Source organism: Cottoperca gobio, chromosome 19 (assembly GCF_900634415.1).
Source record: "Cottoperca gobio chromosome 19, fCotGob3.1, whole genome shotgun sequence".
NCBI lineage: Eukaryota > Metazoa > Chordata > Actinopteri > Perciformes > Bovichtidae > Cottoperca > Cottoperca gobio.
Genome location: NC_041373.1, coordinates 12548140 through 12566760, shown reverse-complemented (window position 1 = coordinate 12566760; position 18621 = coordinate 12548140). Strand labels below are relative to the sequence as shown.

At 40.1% G+C, this 18621-nt stretch overlaps 3 protein-coding genes across 6 annotated transcripts in view; all 3 read right to left on the bottom strand.

Moving 5' to 3' along the window:
- Positions 1-3036, bottom strand: part of kcnh4b (potassium voltage-gated channel, subfamily H (eag-related), member 4b) — a 37914-nt gene extending 34878 nt beyond the window's left edge. Inside the window, exons 1-2 of one of the 2 annotated variants that reach the window (XM_029456678.1) lie at positions 2967-3036; positions 792-1341 (exon numbers count right to left, since the gene is read on the bottom strand). In XM_029456678.1, coding sequence (XP_029312538.1) covers positions 792-867 — 76 coding nt within the window. In that variant the 5' untranslated portion in view covers positions 868-1341; positions 2967-3036. Of the gene's footprint in view, positions 1-791; positions 1488-2966 lie in introns of those variants that run through there. The other variant, XM_029456679.1, reaches the window with a different exon arrangement.
- A 3441-nt stretch (positions 3037-6477) lies between these two features.
- On the bottom strand, positions 6478-12247 carry ghdc (GH3 domain containing). The gene is made up of 11 exons (XM_029456976.1): positions 12027-12247; positions 10976-11266; positions 10002-10198; positions 9716-9910; positions 9480-9599; positions 8612-8909; positions 8103-8292; positions 7536-7607; positions 7277-7410; positions 7066-7154; positions 6478-6970 (listed from the first exon to the last, which is right to left on the bottom strand). The coding sequence occupies exons 1-11, from the start codon at positions 12091-12093 to the stop codon at positions 6686-6688; spliced, it is 1938 nt and encodes a 645-aa protein (XP_029312836.1). The 5' UTR covers positions 12094-12247; the 3' UTR covers positions 6478-6685.
- Positions 12248-13275: 1028 nt separating this feature from the next.
- LOC115025017 (FERM domain-containing protein 6-like) lies at positions 13276-18615 on the bottom strand. 3 transcript variants are annotated; one of them, XM_029456977.1, is made up of 13 exons: positions 18538-18615; positions 17480-17570; positions 17241-17320; positions 16903-16961; positions 16570-16807; positions 16329-16484; positions 15689-15754; positions 15499-15567; positions 15223-15397; positions 14255-14461; positions 13867-13986; positions 13760-13782; positions 13276-13677 (listed from the first exon to the last, which is right to left on the bottom strand). In XM_029456977.1, the coding sequence occupies exons 1-13, from the start codon at positions 18607-18609 to the stop codon at positions 13636-13638; spliced, it is 1398 nt and encodes a 465-aa protein (XP_029312837.1). In that variant the 5' UTR covers positions 18610-18615; the 3' UTR covers positions 13276-13635. The 3 variants fall into 3 exon arrangements, with proteins under 3 accessions (XP_029312837.1, XP_029312838.1, XP_029312839.1); XM_029456978.1 differs by having other exon boundaries at positions 15262-15397; XM_029456979.1 differs by lacking the exon at positions 15499-15567.
- Between the last annotated feature and the right edge of the window lie 6 nt (positions 18616-18621).

Below are 18621 nucleotides of genomic sequence, written 5' to 3'. Positions count from 1 at the left end.
AGGCTGAATCGACAAGTGAACAAAACACAGAAAATCCCCACGGTATTTGTTTACAACGAGCCACAACCTCCCCTGAGGTGGCACAAGGTACAAAACAAGAGACACAAGTCAGGCTTGACTTGAATGGCTGCCTAATGGCTGCAGTGGCAAGTCTGGAGCTTACTGTGTGAAACAAATGTGAAAAGACAACATGATTTCTGAAGGTCAATTTTCTGCTGGTGTGTCTTACTGTAAAAGTCCAAACAAACTTTTCTCTGCATCCCACTGTAATCCCCAGCAGATGTGGCTTTAGTCAGGCAGTGCTGATGTGTTGGTGTTTAGATACAGAGCACCAGGGACCGACATGAGAACACACTCGTGTTCAAGTTTGAGCAGGAAATGTATTCTTATCGGCCAGTGGCTCTCTCGCTGAGAAAAAGATTTACTGGTTTCTTATCCCAAATGCAATTCATGTGATCAACAAAATACAGTAAACTAAAATATGACAGTGTAGGCTGTACACCGGACTCCAACCAGGGACGTTGCAGAAACATGGACAGCAACTTAAACCACTAGGCCACCTAGACACCTATTAGTTTGGAAGTACAACAGTAAATTGTGAAACTACCAAAACAACTCTTTACTGTGAACTTTTGCACATACCCCTATCAATATCAATATTTTTGCACACCCTGCACTAAACTGTCATATTGTACATATTTGTTATTGTATTTTTAGAGTATCTTCTCAATATTTGACCTGTAATTATTCTGTTCTATATCGTGTGTTTCCAGTGTTTCCATTGTACTTACGGGTGCCATCGAAGCGCGTGGCGATGGTGTCCAGAAAGGTGTTCTGTGGGGCCAGGAGGCCCTTCATCACTGGCATCTTGACCCAAATGTGGGACGGCCAAAAGCTGGCTGGCGGTCACACCATCCCAGAGGCACGGCAGGCGGCTTCCAGGAGCTCTCAGCAGGTGCAGGAGACTTTAAGGGTGACAGTCCAGCGCCGGTTGCAGGGACACTCATTTACAGTAAAAGCGGCCACCCTTCTCCAAGCGATGCCTCTCCCGAAGACAACAGTGCAGTCTGGGAAGACTAGAATAGCTCACTCCAACAATGCAGAGGGTTCAGGTGTGGGTAGCCTAAATAAGTAGAAATTAAGAGTAGCAATCACCAGCAGCTGCTCAATCAGCAAGGGGAGATCAAGTCCAGGTGACGCTGACATCCAAAGAGCTTCAGATCAGTCAGCCCAGCTGTTGCTTGTCTGCACGTCTCAGCCAAGGGGCTCATTCCCGCAGCAACGTGGTGGAAGTTATCCTTTAAGTGCACTGCTTCTTCCATCTATAGGAGGGCCAGAAATCTGCAAGACAAAAATGACAGAGCATGTATGTCTACACCGCTTGCATCTCTCAGCTTAGTGCTCTGTCAGGATGCTGTGCCACAGTAGTTGCATCTTCTTGGGCTTTCTCTCTCTCTCTCTCTCTTTCTTTCTCCTGCTACCATCCACTCCTGTATGATCCCAGCCAATGATATGCTGGCATCCTCTGTGGGGACCTGTTTTCATCTGTGGTGGGGGTAGAGAAAAAGACAGAGAAAGAGAGAGAGAAAAAGAGAGAGAGAGAGAGAGAGAGAGAGAGAGAGAGAGAGAGAGAGAGAGAGAGAGAGAGAGAGAGAGAGAGAGAGAGAGAGAGAGCACAGAGGTGGGGGAGAGAGGGAGGGAGGGAGGGAGGGAGAGAGGGAGGATGCTTTTGGAGCAGCTGACAGCACCATTACACCCTATGGTGCTACTATCAGCACATGGCTTTTGTGTGCCTGCAAATCAAGGAAAGATGGATTACCTGCATGTCGGTCAATGCAGGCTATTGTATTCAGTTGGATGGTGCGCTATTGTGCTGTCCAACTCGAGGGACATTGTGAAAGTGTGTGTGTATGTGTGTTTGGGTGGGTGTGAAAAACTCAGATCAATTTCCTTTCCTAGCATATTTACTTTGCTAAGTGAAGGAGATGCGTGAGCCCTGAAAATACCAATCTTCTAGTATAGTTGTTTCAAATTTGACTCTGCTGGATGGAGCTGGTCACTGTTGCCCTTACAGTATCCTCATGACAGAATTAAGGCTCTGAGATAAAAGCGGCTAAAAGCGGATTAAAAGGATAAGCCTGGAGATGTTTTTCATGAGGACTTGATACTAAACATACCAAAGTAAAGTCGCGTCTTAACTCACTTTGACCAGCATAGTTTAGCCAGCGAGGGAAATACCTCGAGATAGTGAAGTAACAGGAACGATTGTTTATCATATTGTGTTCATTATTAATGAATTTTGTCAACAGTAATCTCATTATATTTTACAGTAATCAGGGGAAAGTTGATCCCACTATTAATTTAATTAATGAAGCTGTCATTAAATATTAATTATTGCAAGCTACATTAACAAACATGATAATTTGGGGATGTTTTTAAGTACATGACTTGTCCTTTTCTTTGAAAAATCAATCGGTAAGTATTTTTTTGCAGGAGGTTTTAGCAAATATGTTCGAGACTGTGTTCATTGTGTTAATTTTAAAGTGGACTAGAGGAAGTTTTCAGTAGGAGGAAGGGTTTTATTGCTGGTATATATGAGGTGGAATTGTTTCTATTTTTGTCTCTGTGATTTATGTGGAGCTCGAGGATAGATCCAACAATGGCGTTCAGGTAGTATAAAGCTATCCAGAAGCTACCAACAGTAATACATCATTTTGAAGCTTTTTCTTTTTTTTACTCCTTTCAGCACCTTCACCTTAAAATTAGCCTGACGTTCAATGTGTTAGTGAAGTTTTAGGAAGATATAAAGTAACCTACCCGTAACATCTTAGGTTTGAAACTTATTTGTTATGTCTTTCTAAGACTGTTAAAATAAATAAACCTTCACAATATATCTCCTAGACTATGCATCAAGTGTAGCTTTCTGCAAATTGTTAACAAAAACAGATGAGAAAAGAAATATTTACAAGTTTCTTGTGGGGGCGTCGGTAATCTGGGAAAAGTTGAGCAGATTCAGAAGCTGTGTGGGCGTTTCCTGGAGCCAGAAATGAAGTTTGTAATCTTCAGGGGGAAAAATAAGTTTGGTTTGTTCCATACTGACAGTCAACTGCAGATCTCTGAGATGAGAATAGTCAGGTCAAGGAAGTGGTGAACGATAATGGCCAGTGTTTTATACTGTGTGCAAGAAGACCTCTTTTAAAACGCAGCAAAAACAACATGTGGTACATGGGGGTGAGAATGTTCTGAGCTCATCATTGATATACTGTCAGTCAGAAAATGCTGGAGAGAAAAGGTGATTAAAAATTCACAATCAACTCATCCAGCTGGCATCCAAGGTGAGCTGCAATTGGAGAAAAGGGAGAAAAAAACACAACCAGTGAAAGTAAAAGACTGGCTCTCAGACTGTAAGAAAGTATTGTTCCCCCTCTCGGATCCTATTCAAGCCCTGGCAGCCCATCACTGCTATTTATTTTTAATGGTTTCTCATTGTCCTTTCTTCTTGTAGTTCATCCATCTCTGCTTGTCGCTAATAAAGAGGCTAATGCATTAAACATGCTCACTACCTACTGGTCTAATACGATACGAGTGACGCACAGGTGAAATATTATCCCAACTACGTTTCCCACAGTTCTCAGCTTTGCGGGTACTGTTGGCATTTACCCAGATTTTTTTTCTGAAGGTGAAACTTGAGGGATTTTCCTCTATTTAAAATTCATTTGATTCTATTACAGGGTCATATTACAAAAAGGACTCTTATTTACCATTTTAGACTTCAATGTAAATCCACAGCCATAATACCGATGCAAACTATAAGATTGTTGAGCTCTATGCATAATTCACTCAACACTCAACATCCCTTAAATTCATCATCCCTCTCTCAGTAAACCCATTGAGAAAACCAGCCTGTCATTCTCAAATCTCGACTGTTTACATTGAATTAACTTGAGAATGAGCAGATGTGCCAAGAAGCTCTGTGTGTTTCTGTGTGTTTGTGCGTGTGTTTAAATCCTCTAGGCACATGAGGATGATAGACACACACCATCTCACTAAACACCCACCAGAGAAAGACAACAATCTGTCATGAATAAACAAAAACATGGTGAAAGCGTGGATTAAAAGCTGGAACTACTTTATTTATCTACCATGCTGTCATAAATATATATACTGTATATACAATATATATATAAATACTGGTGGATAGAAATGGATAGAATAGAATACTAATTATTTTGTTTGCATTACGAGGCCGGGTGGACTCCTGGTGCCTGGACAAACCCTGGCTTAACTTGCATCATTAAGAACACTGTGTCACACACACATACACACAAACACACACACACACATCTTGTGACTTCCACTATGTGGTATGCAGAACATAATATATATATATAAATATACTATATATATATATATATATATATATATATAATATACTATATATATATATATATATATATATATAAATAACTTTGGAACCACACTAATCAGGCACAATATAAAAATAAAAAAAGCATAATGTTTTTGTAAAATCAAACATTTCACAATTGAATTAATAAATAACTGAAGTGAGTTACTCTACACCAGAGTTTCAAACATTAAAATGGATAAAGTAGCACTACAGTATATTGTATATTTCATAATTTTCTGACAGCAAGGAGAAGTTCCACTTTTAAAGCTTTCGGTTTCTTTTCAGATGTATGGAATGTATTAGTTTAAAATATGACACTGCATAGCAACCACTTAGCTTAGCTTTGCTTAGCATTAAGACTGGAAACAGGGGGAAACCGTTAGCCTAGCTCTGTCAAACGGTTACAAAATCCGCCAACCAGAAACCTATAAAGCTCACTAATTAACAAGTGATATCTGGTTTCATTAATCCATGAAAAAAACCAAACCAAAACAACAATTCATCATTTTGTGGTTTTCTTGGCTTGGGGCAGTTACTTCCTGGAGTCTCTGCTGGTAGCCTAGCAACCCGGTAAAACCGCAAGTGAAGTTGCACACTGAACCAACAAATTAAACATAAAAAGCTACTTTGTGAGCTTCAGATGTGCTGGAAGGTGGATTTTATTAACCAGCTGCTGTCTCCACTTGCATGAGAATATTTGCATCTTCAAGTAACTGTAACGTTAAACTGTTAGAAACCTCCAGAGAGGAAAACAACCCCTCAGCCTCCGTTCCCTCGAGTCACCTTTCCATGAAAGTCTGCAGTCTGGGCTTCAAATGAGGTAACAAATCAACTTGTTTTCATTTGACTCCTGTTTTGGTCTGATCATACGATGGAGCCAAATAAAAGCGTGAGCAGTGTCAAATCTGCTGAAATGGGACGTTACTAAAAATATTAGCCCACTTTGTGAAACGGAGACCTGCGGGAGAGAAGCGTGCCATGCAACAACACAGAGGGACATCTCTGACCTGTCGAGTATCCTGCATATCATTTCCATAAAATTAAACAATGATAAACAACAGTTAGATAATAATATAAATCTGTCATGTTCCTCTACTGCACTTACACTTCAGAAATCTGTTAAGCTCTTATAGACTCTGGTTTTATGTATACTTCTATAATAAGAGACCAGTAATTAATTATGGAGGCACTAACAGTCAGAGTTAAGACCAATAATCCAGTTTTAGTTAAGACAATAAGACCTGTAGTTAGACAACATGAATAAAACCTACTGCACAAGTCTTACATATAGGACTATCGCACCCTAGTGGTGACAATAAAGTCCTGCCACCTGTAAGTCCCGTCTGACTGAAGAGAGGAGTGGAGTAAATGCACACAGGCACAGCAAGCTAACCCTGATTTTACTGCCTGAATCATAAATTACAGTCTACATTATAATCAATCTCACCATTAATCTACTCATCAAAAAGCCTAAACTGGCAGCTCACTCCAGGATGCCAGTATTCTCAGAATATGATCATTTAGGAGAGAGAGCTTGAGACTAAATAACAGTTCTGGAAACACATTTAAAATTGCAGCACCAAGAAATTATGTATCTTAAATGAACTAAGATACAAATTGCATACTTACCAACACATCTGGTGTTTGACTGCGGTCTACCAGAGGATACTAAAGGGACAACACTTACAGATTACAACCTACACCAGAAGTTTTCCATGTGCAAATAGAACAACACTTGTAGTTTGTAAGTAAGAGGGTTTAGGATGCTTTTCTCTGTTGCATTTCAGCCCCACTCCGTGATTTCGGCGTACAAGGGGGATTTTTTTTATATATAATTCTTAGCCAAATGTTGCTTTAATCTTCACAGGTGACTGCACTTATGGGACAATGTGGATGTGATGGTGCGGCAACATTCAATAACACCAGATGGTATAAATTGAAAGGTTTGTATTCTGTTTGTGAGAAGAACTTGGAATCTAAATGTTAATTTGCTTTTTCTTCAGCTCCCCTAAAAACCACTTAATTTCATAGAATAGAATATCACCCCAGTAATGATGTCGCAGACAAAATAATAAGAAAATAATTTATATAGCATTATTTATGGAAGACAGACATCCTAAAGAAAACATTTCAACAACAGTTTCCTCCATTAAAATCATAAATATAGTTGAGGAAATAAATCAGTTGAATCAACTTTTTTAATTTTTAAAAACAAACGATGTGTTTTTGTGTTTTAGAGTTACTAAAGGCACACCTAATCAACTCATTCATGAGCAGTCAGCGCTCAACACGGTCAGAGTCCACTAGCTTTGTCTCGTCCTCCACAACAACGGGAGGTTTCAGGAAACTGTTTTTTCCAAGAGGAAGTCGCCAGTATTCTTTCCTGCGCAGCACTCGGTGCATTTTGAAGGTGTTGGGCGAGGTGTTAGAGAAGGCCATCATGTGTTTGCGGAGTTCCTTGAACGCACCGTCCGCCACCAGCTGCACCCTCATTGGTCCGATGCTGCCTTTGATACGGAAAGACCTGTAGACAGCAGAGTCCTGCTGGAGGCAGAGGTCCAACTGGAGGGAAGGAGAGGAGACGGCAAACAAGAAAAGAGAATTTAGATCAATTTCAAGAAAAAGAAAAAACATGGTGTTTGCTAGGTTTGTCTCACCTTGTATCTTTGCTCCTCTGTGAGTCTTCTCACCCCTTTCAGCTCTATAAAGACCTGGTAATGAGGATCTGAGCCGCCTATCGAATCTCCTACAACACAACAGAAAGTAAAATGTCTTATAGTGCAAACTGAACCTAACCACTCAGAAGACTTCACAGATGTTAGATCCCAAATGATGCTGTGAATGCGGGGTAAAGGCGAGACGTCGTACCCATGATGCCGCTCTCTGCGCAGCAGTAGTCGACCAACTGAGCTCCCGGCCACTGAGCGACAGCTTTCTTTAGAGCATCAAGGAACAACGCTTCAGACACTTTCTCCCCTCGAACGCTTAACATCTGACCCCGCCTGACAGAAGACAGAGGGTAAGCAAGGAGGAAATATTTTACTGTGTCTAAAATAAAATAAAAAGGCAGACATGCAGCATGAGATGATACGATATGGGAACAAATATGCACAGGAACAAAATGTACCTGTATAGAAACTCAACAATGGGACACTGGTTGTGGAATCCAACTACTTTCACAATGTCTCCCATGCGATATCTGTAACACAGCAACAAAACATACGTTGTCATTTATGCAACCGTCCAACACAACTGTTTGTGAAATACCTGGGATTAAACTTTGTGCACATTGAACAGTTCTGAGCATTTTTAGATTTATTTATTTCATGTCATATAGTCTAACGGCGTCTGTGAGTACGCATCTTGACATACAGTACATAGCATTATTAGACTTGAGATACCGCTCATTCCACCTGTGAGTGCAGTCAAGTGCTCGACAAAGACACAAAGCAATTACTGAATATAATAATATACATTTAATATAAAAGCCTTTTAAAATTTGACAAGTGGGCAGTTAATTGAATGCGTAAAAAAATATAGTTAAAGTTTGTCTATATTTCAGGTATTTACTCCCTGAAAACTTTATAAACGTAGAATTGTCTTCATTCAAATGCCAAATCTTGCAAGAGCACTCACTGCCCTAATTGTTTCATTCATCATTGGATCTCTTTCTGGTTGTAAATTGAAATCAGACCTGAAGAGTCCTGAAGCGTTGGTGATAACAAGCTCATAGTTTTGTCCCTCCTCCACCTCCTCCATCAGCAGGGTGTGAGGCGTCTCTTCCTCCAGGCTGCTCTCTGGCAGGAACTCGCAGAACATTGAGCGAGGACACAGCATGTAGCCTCTGTTTGGCTCCTGGGGCCACAGGTTCACCCCTATTAAACCTGCGGGGGCCCATATATACAATTAGAGAGAATACTAACCACAAATGAGTTTATTGCTTGGAAACGAGAGAGGACTTTTGGGCCACTCGAGCACCAGAACCTTTAGAGCAGTTGTTATTTTACGTCAGCCTTTCTTCTCAGGTTAGGTAATCCTAAAAAAAGAGCTAAACAACTTTATAGCCCATGTTTTTCTCTTTGAAACAAACGGAAAACACATAATAGATAAAGCAAAAATAACAACGGTGAGCATTGTTAATAAACAGTTTGGATAAAAATCTGCATGTTAAGAAGTTTCTGTAATGCGGCCCTGGGTTCCTACCTTCAGTAGCAGCGTAGAAAGGCGAATAGAAAGGCACTCCCTGGCAGTAGTTCTCCCTCAACATTTCCCCATAGATCTGATTGGAGCCTGAGTCCACTGCCAGCACCAGGTGGAGGTGAGGCCACAGCCGCTTGGCGATCCCACGAAAGCCGTCCTGGAAGTGGGCCCGGAGCTGAGCGGCCCTCTGTGGGTCCGGCTTCATCAGAGCTTCAAGTCTGGACCTCGCTTTGGGCTCCAGAGCCAGAGCGCTGCTGACCTCCCCTCGTTCAATGTCCTCCACAAGCTCCTGCCAGCGGTCCTGTGGGACGGAGAGGAGATGGGATGGAAATTACTTTTCTAATCCTTTCTCCATCAAACAAAGGACCTGAGCTTTTCTTTCGGTCAGTGGGAGACTGACACCTGACTCGAGATTTTAACTCACTTAACTCAAATGTCTCGGTGGGACTCAAACCAGGCATGCATGAAGGATAGAGCACTAAAATACTTTTCCACCAAATCGAAACAGAGCGGTGCCGTTGGATGAAGAATTTGACTCGTGGTTCCTTTTTATTTTCTGTAACATTTTCAATTTTTAGGCCTTTTATCACATTAATGAATTGATGAAAAGAATTCACGCATTATGATTCCCTTTCATTAACAGTGCGAGGCAGGGCGTTTGTGCTGCATTCATGTGGTGTCATAATAATCGCAAAAATGTGTTCTAAACTGGTCAAATTCACGTGAACTTTCTCTCAAGTCAGAACAACAACAACAACTCAGAAGAAACAGATATCAAGGGTTGTTCAAACACTGGACAATACCACATCTTCCACATTGAGACGGTACACACTAGTCTGTATAATAAATCATGAAATGAGCTGTGTTGTACCTGTAAAGTACTGAAAGCATAGAAGACCGTGGAAGCAAAGTTGGACTCCAGTGTTCCCACACTGGGATCTTTGAGAGCAAACAGGAGATGCAGGTAGAGGGTGTCCTTCTCACTGGGAACCTGAAAGGTAGGAGAGAAAACGGTTAACAAGTTTTGCACGACATTCAAAGAATAAATAAATCATACATAACAAGATAGAGATGTGTGACTCAAGCTGATCATCTCGTGAGGTCTACCTCAAAGGCGGGTGCTGGGGTGGTGTAGAGGTTGAGCATGTGGCGGGAGGAGGCTGGTGTGGAGGAGTTTGGTCCGATGGGAATACCCGCCTCAGATTGCCGAAAAGTAGGCGAATAGAAGAACTTGGTGGTGCGCTGGAGGCTGTCGGTCGCAGGAAATGCTCTTCCCATGGCATCCAAACACACAGCCACTCCCTGGTAGAAACGCATAAATAAATATTGTAGTTTTATATGCACAACAACACAGCAGCGGCTACAGCTAGGCCAACACATCACCGAGCGTCACCTGCAGGAAGAACTCAGTGTTGGTGTCCTTGGTGCTGAGCAGCATAGCGCTGGCTCCTGACGTCCCGGAGGTCATGGCCAGGATCAGGGGCTTCTCAGCAATGATCACCTTCTCCTCTCCCGCCGCGATGCGTCTGATGAGCTCGCGGTAGTGGTTGTATGTCGTGATGGGGTGACGCGACCGGAACCCATCACTGTCTGGAAAAACAACAGCCAGTTTTAAAGGTTTCAGTTTATGAGTGCAAACTGTCTGATAAACCATTTCCCTTTTATTATCTTTGAAACAAGGTGTGGTTATTAGCTCAGAAGAGCCAGTAAACGGGCTTTTGAGTTGAGATTTATTAATAACACATACTGTTCCAAATGTCATTAATGAACCTTCATGCTCATTTCTTAATAGCAATCCCACAACTTTATCTTACATCTTTAACATAAGATGACTGGCAGTGGGACATTCATGGTGTGTGTTTTAAAGCTGGTATTTGTGAGTCCATATTCATTTACATTAAAAAAAAAAGTATATTAAAATAGAGGGAGAGAGTTTGGATCGGGGCGGCAGAGATGAGCGAACAAATCGTGTACTGCTATGCAATACACAGACTGTTAGTATGTCTGCGACATAATCTGTTGATAACTTTAGATCATTGTTTTAATGTTTTAAGTTTAAATTCTGCCATATCATACACATTGAATCTTTAAATGAATATTAATCATGTGAGGAAAATGACTCTGTGTGTACTGAGGCTGTACTTTAAACTTCTGGCTACGGCCCTGCTTGCTGTGCAGCCCGACTATATATACACACACACACAATACATAACATTACATCACAGCCAGTCAGAGGTCAAATCAGTGTGTCAGATGAGGTATTACAACACGTGCAGTTTGTTGTCCAACAAAATACTTTGACTCGTGCCTAAAATGACAAACACCACGTCAAATCTGTTCATTGACACTATCATAATATGTTCTTACCTTTAATTGAGCTGAAGTCAAACTGTCTTCCATAACATGTGTTTGCGTTTTTACGCAGGCGCAGCAGCAGAGTCTCCTCCTGGACTTGCTTTACATTGAGAGTATCGGCTTCGAGTTTCTTTCTCTGCCGCCTGCCCAGCCAGCCCACACCCTTCACCGCCAGATACTGGCTGAGCAGACTGCTCAACGTCCGGTTTCCACCTTTCATCTTCGAGCTTATGTCCCTCCAGATGACCGCCATCCCGGCCAGAGAGCACACACCGATGGCAGCGGGCAGAAAAGGCGGCATCGCTGTGTGGAGAAGAGCCGGTGTTACACAAGAAACAACACGGGCAGAAGAGCCAGGTGGGGGCGCTGTCTGCCAACTTTACACCGTTACCTGGTTCATTCAGAGGTACTCATGGAAGTATCAAGAGAGCATGAAGGCACCTGCACAGCCCTGTCAGATTCCCCTTCATCGAGTCCCAATGTATGTTCCTTATGTATAACACTATTAATCATATACAAAGGGTTCATTGTTAATTTTTCTATACAATTCAACTTTTTGTTTGGTCGGCAAACAAAAGTAGTCCACTACTACGACTACTACCACTACTACTACTACTACTACTACTGCTACTACTACTACATGTCAACCCTTTATCATTAACGTTAATTTAAGCTAAATATGTTAACCGTTTACACATTACTTTTAGCCAACTGTTACTTATTTCAACAGTTTATCTATTATTTGTTAAACTACTAAAACCAAGTATCCATCACTTTTAAGCTAGCTAATTATTTGAACCTTTTATTACTTTTAATCAACTATTTTAGCCGTTTGTCCATTAATCGTAGCTAACTGTTAATTTCATGCACTTTTACATTACTGCAACGTCTTGTCTTTAGGTGTTACAGCTGACTTAAAATGTATATATACTCATAATAAGTACTATTTGTTCGAATTAGTTGTTAATTAGTCAGTATTTCCACGTAACTGCTACCCCCAGGTTGTTATACGCTACAGTAAAAGCGGCCTTCCCATCATTTCACACATCAGCTTCACACTTACCCTGATTGTGTACAACGATGGCGACAACAAACAATACAACTGCAACGCGAAACCAAGGGAAAGTCATCTCCGGCAGACAATGTGACCTGTGGTTTGAACTGTTCACATGGAGAATAACGTTTAATCCGCATTTATTTGACAACAGAATAACTTTTGCTTTGGCGAGCTTTTGAGCTGCTTCCGTGTTTGGGTCGCAGCCTGTCGCGCTGATTGGTTGATTACAGGATGACGTACGTCCGTCTGATTTACACGCACACACACCCTGAAAAGCAAACCCAAAACAAAACGTTTTATGTTGGAAAGTTGGCTCAAATGTAGCTATTTTAGAATTTTCGTAAAATCCCAAACACACACAATTAAATTATAAGATAGAATACCCGGATGTACTCTTGTTCTTAATGATATTCAGCTATATTGCAGAGCCGCAAAGACTGAAATTACTTGAATGTAATATTTTCCTCTCTTTACTTCTCCTACAACATATACATTTATTTTTGAATGTGAAGAGCTCCCTGCATTACCATTTTACCTTATGTTAATATTTGTATTGTTATAATGTACTTCCCTGGTGCTATATGTACCGTTTGTGTTCTTATAGTACACAATTATTCTGTTTGTTACTAAACTAAAACAGAAAACAGTCACACTATTGTTTTCAAAATTAATAATAGACATTCACACTTAAACAACACTATTTTTAATTTTTAATTGCTTATTTATATAATTTACAATAATATTTTCATGCACAATAATGAACATATTTAACTGCTGAATAATGTATGTCTGTTTGTCAACACAGTTCAAGAAAGAAAGAAAGAAAAAACCAAAAGGAATCACTTAGTTGAGTGGTTAGGGCAGAGATCACATGGCTCCTCAGCAGTGACTCCCTGCCAATTACTGTACGTCATTCCCCTACTCTATTTTCCACTATCACTGTCAAATAAAGGCATTTAATGCCTGAAAAAAAAATCTTAATTTGTAATCCAGTGACATATAAGATATTAAAAAATGGGCCATTCTGCATGATGAGTACTTTTACTTTTGATACTTTAAGTATATTTTGATGCAACTAGTTTTAACTTAAGTCAAACGTTTGAATGCAGGATTGCGGTGGAAAGTTTTAATCAAGTCCTTATACAAATGACCAGTGAAGTCTATAATACTGAAATGAAGATTCTTGAGAAGTTAACTTGTCTTTGGAGTATTTATTCTTTGCAAAGAAGGATCATCAATCATACAGAGTGCAAGAAGTCTGCGTGAGGAAGAATCCAGATCAAAGTGTGTTCATGTATTTTACAGACAGTAAGGAGAAGGACACATAAGAATATGGTGGGAACAAACAAAGTTACAGAGATAGGCTGGGAAATACAGAAGTTCATTGAACCAAGTATTAAACAATAAGAATTTAACATAGACATGACATTTTCCATTCCAGAACTTACTTGTACCAGAGTATTTTTACAGTGTAGTATTAGTACTTTTACCAAAGTAAAGGATCTAAATACTTCCTGCACCATTGATGATTGCTAATAATACAATATGAGTATCACAGCAGTAACACTACAGGTCTTGTCCTCAGCTTGTAATGAATCCTTCTTGCCTCTGGCAGTTAGTCCACAGAAACCCCTTCATCAGCTCTCCTCCTCAGAACCTGAGCAAAGATTAGAGATAAAACAGCGACACCTTTGATGTCGAGCTGTGCTGGAAATCTTCAACCAGAGATATCAGCTCACCTGTTTCATTTCCAAGGCGACAGCTGATAACAAAAGAGCACAGAAAATGATGTTGTGCACATGATGTGATAAACACATGATCGAGCTTATTTAAGAAATGTCTTTACCTGTCCAATAAGAAGAGGGTAACAGCACTTGTCCATCGACTGACAGCTCAGCCAGCCACGCCACTTCAGCTGGGTTGTCGACAAATACCTCCTCTGGTTCGTCCACACACAGCTCAAACTCTGCCACAGTCAATACAAACACTGAAAAGCTCAATGTCTCCTCTTGATTTCCAGCCAATCATACCACAAGCTCAAATATAGCAGTTAATAAAACTATAAATCTATTAGCTTGTACATTTCATACAACTTAATAAACCTGTTAAGCAGCTCTAATTGTTCCCTGTGCTGTACGGTTTTGTATCTTCACTATCATTCATTGTGTACTCAAAGAAACCTTTAGTGGAACAGAGTAAATAAGATGGGAAGTACAAAATGACAGCTAACAGACCTCGCAGAGCTGCGATATCTCGGAACATGTTGTTTCCGTTTAGCCGACCTGCGACTTTATCTCCCTCATACGCCTCCTCTTTGGACCAGGTGGTTGTTTCGACTGCAACACTGCATTCGGACATGGACGATGAGAGGCTGTTGTTTTGAAGTCTCTGTGCCAAGCGTGTTGTGTCGCAGATGTAAGCCTCTTTGTAGAAGTGACTGGCTGCGGAGAGGCCGAGAAAAAGAAAAAGACACATTTGGATTGTGATTATGTGAGAATCTGGTTTTAGAGTCCCATAATATTTGTTTTGCATTATATTGTTTTCAAAATGCTCTGGCTGAGGATGAGACTAATAGACTTCATGAGGTTTTATCAATGATATCAATGAGACCCTTATAAGTCCTTATCAACATTATTATGTTTTAATAAGACTATTTGTGTGTTTTTGTGCTTCACCGCTAAAACAATGTATTTATATATAATTCTTAATTCACATTTTATCAACCTTGATAACATGTAGTGCCCATTCCAGATGGGGATCTGCAAAAAGCATTGTTAATGAGCGCATAATAAAGTATGTATTAATCTTAATGAAGCAATAGAAAAAGTAAAGGTGAAACAAAGATATAAGTAAATTAGTTAAACTCAATAAATGTGATTGTAATGCTATTATAATCAATTGTAAGAAACTCATGAGGCTCTTATTAAACTGTTTACACGTTTCTTATAAGTGCTTATAAATGTCCTATAGTCTAATAATAAATGTGTTTATGATTCTATTATTAACACTTAGTCTTATTAACATGTAATAATGTTAATAAGAATCTTAAAAGGAGTTTTAATGGCCTTATTACCTATTAACTAACGCTTATTACAAGGACTTTAACATAAAGTTTTACAGATTTGTATTGAATCATTTTGAAGACGAGTTTGAAGTGAAATAGCGATGACAAAACACGTTTTTATTTTATTTTTATTCTGACCCTGTATGTCTTCCAGCTGTTGGATGTAGCTGACTGCACCTCTGCTGTGGATGTGCAGCCGGTGACTGTCACTGAGGTGCCTCAGGACGTGTTTGGAGTGGAGGGATGAAGGAGTGTAATACACCAGTTTAGGGAGGCACAGAGAGCCCACTGCAGAGATTTCAAACCTGCTGCCCTGGAGAGCACGAGAGGTACAGTACAGTCCAAAAAGAAGGGTGGAGGAAGTGGCAAAATGCACATTTATGCTCAGTTGTGTTTGTGCTTTTTAGAACCAACCTGGAAAGTGAGGCGGTCAATGTTGGTCCAGGTAAAATCATGCAATGGGCTCTGCTTTCCTTCCACCTCCTAAAGAAAGCTTTTCATTCTTACTACGTGCAAACTCAGGAGTGCATTGATTAAGAAAATTCCAGAAAGTTTGCAAGTCAAAGAATATTAGAATATAAGATGAATTCCCAAACAGACCTACCTGATAAATATGGATTCCTTTCAATGCCACGCCAAGAAGGATTGAACTTCTCAGCTCTTTTTTCTTCTGCACTCAAAACAACAGACGAAGAAGCAGAGTTTGAAATGGCCCTATTCGTAGCAATACCATGTTATATAAATCCGGCTCTGAGACATATATGAACTAACCCCTCTGTAAAACCTTTCAGATTATAGATAGGAATGAAACTGGAACGTTTGGTGTACGTAAGAGCTGCTGAAGGGAGATTTCTGACTCAAGAGTATAAGAGAAAAACTCATTTTGCGTTGTAAAATTCCATACACTTTGCAAGACACTACAGGTGAATAGGGTAACATTTTTAACTAATAGATATCAACATGAAATTTCCTCAGTTGATAACTTACATGAAGACAATTATTTTTTGTATTACACATCTTCTACAACTGTATGTTTGAATATGCAAATGAGGAATTATCAATAACTTTTGCTGAATTTAGGTGAAATCTCCAGACGCAAATAGACTAAATAAAATAAACACCTAAATGTGTATTATGGATGTTTTCTTCCCACTATTAGTATATAGTATTATTAGTGTTTCGCCTTCTCATAAACAGCCTCACAACTGTCACTATAGTTACAGTATTCTGGGGGTCAGTCCGACCTCTCTCATCCTGTAGAAGGTGACCGGTCCATCCTGCAGGATGCCGGCCTCTTTTATAAACTGAAGGATGGCTTGGCTACGCGTCACACCTCTCAGCTCAACGTGTAACACCGGGCAGTGCTGCAGCAGGAAGTCTCGTCCACGGCGCTTTATCAGCTGAGGACATAAATCATGTTACACACACGCACCTAAAAATGTAAGGATAGCTCCAAATGGTCACACTTTATTTATTTGTTTTTACCCAAGAGGGGAAGTAATCCTCAGGAAGAAAGTAAAGCCTGTGTTTTCTCTCCTGCCCTTTCTCTCCTCCCTCCTCTTCATCATCATCATTCCCCTCTGGTCTCGGCTCCAGATCTCCGACTTCAGCTTGCAGTGCAGAAGCTGCCAGCTGGAAGAACAAAGCTTCCTGGTGTCGACTCTGTGAATGCAGCAGCTTCTGCCTCAGCTCAGCATAGTAGAGATCCTGCACTTTGCTGCTCCTTAAACAACCGAACAAGTGGAAGAACATTGTGTTTTATATGTGCAGACAGAGGAAAGTTCTTGAGAAAATGATGCCGATGGGAGACCAACTTACAATATCAGCTGCCCACTCTCTACATAATACTTCACTCTCAGAAACAAGATGAATGGGACCTGAAAATGCAGAGTAAATATTTCAAAGAGAAATGTTGCTCACTTTGAATTATGCATATCACCTCTCCTGTCTAGACTGTGTAGTTAATATTTGAAGAAACAAACAATCACGTGACAAAGCCCTGACACACATTTAGTTGTAAGGTAATAAATATTTCTTTGGACAAAGAGAAGTTTGTACAGAACATTTATTATACATTACCACTGTTCAAGAGTTCACGGAGGCGCACTGCTACATGCAGTACTGTAAGTAAATCTATAATAAGAGTTTAAACTCACCGTTAAACTTCCTCTGTTCCATGTTTTGCCAAAGTAATTGCTGAGCTTTTGCTCCAAATCCAGAAAGAGGTATTCATTATCTAAGTGGGACACACACACACACACACACACACACACAAAACAGTTTGTTGGCCCCTGTAAGTTCATTCATTTACCAGCAGCCTCCCTAAATGTCAGCATCACACAATAAATGAATTGAAAACATTTTCTCTTGAACTCCCACACAGACACTAACTGACCTCTGAGAACAGCCAGACCCAAGACTTGGAGTTCACTGACGCCGAGCTGCTTCAACACACTATTCAAGACCTCGTGGCCTCTGTGTTTCACCTAAAAACACTCACATAACACACACGAATAAGTACATAGAAGTACACGTTTGGCCTCACACTGATACAGTATGTTACTCTGTGGTATCAGCATTTTGTTCATTATTGGGTGTCAGGCAGGTGTTAGTTTGTGTCGTTACTGTAAGTCAGCTCATGCTCTGTACAGGATAATAGAGAAGGTCCTTTAAGGAGACAGTCCTGAACATATCTCTATTGCTCCAGAAGTCAAAGAACCCCATTTTAAAAAGGTAACAGTAATATACCCTGTTAGTGATTTTCTAGACACAATATTTACATTTGAAGTGGATCCTGGTATCTTTTGTTCTTCAGAAGCTGAAACTATTGACCATTTGTTTTTGTAAATGTTCAGACACTACTTTGTTTTCGTCAGATATTCATAATTGATACAAACATTTCACACACTTTTGGGAAAATATTATCAAATTCATACATGCAAGTGAAACGGCAGTGCTCCCTGTTTGCCAACTACTTAAAGTCGCTGAAATATATGGTAAGAATAAAAAATAAACATCTAAATCTCACTCTTGCTTTTTTAATGTCTCTTAGTTGCTCTTTGTCTGTTTTTTTCTTTTGTTTGGTTGTTGCTGGTTTTGTTTTCTCTTGATTTTCAGAGTAATGCTACCACCTCTGTTGTTTATTGTTTGTGTTTGATTGTATTGTAGCAGCATTTCCTCATCCAGAGCTCAATTCTTTTTTTTATCATTACATTACAATAAAAATGCAGTTTTCAGAAGCTTTTCCAGTTGGAAGAAGTACATTTAATGCATCACAAATATATTAAAATGATCATTTCAGTATAGCCCGTGAAACACTGGCACATACAGCTGTTAATGTCCAATTAAATCTGGGCTCTATACATTTCCTCGATTCCAAATGGTGCATTAAAATATAAGATTATTAAAAGAAATACATGAATATGACATGAAAAGGACACTGAAGCCACTCACCCTGACCGTACAGTCCAGGTGCTGCTTGTTTGGTAGAAGAACGCACACTTGTCGTTTCTGCGACGTCCTCATGGTGACAATAGC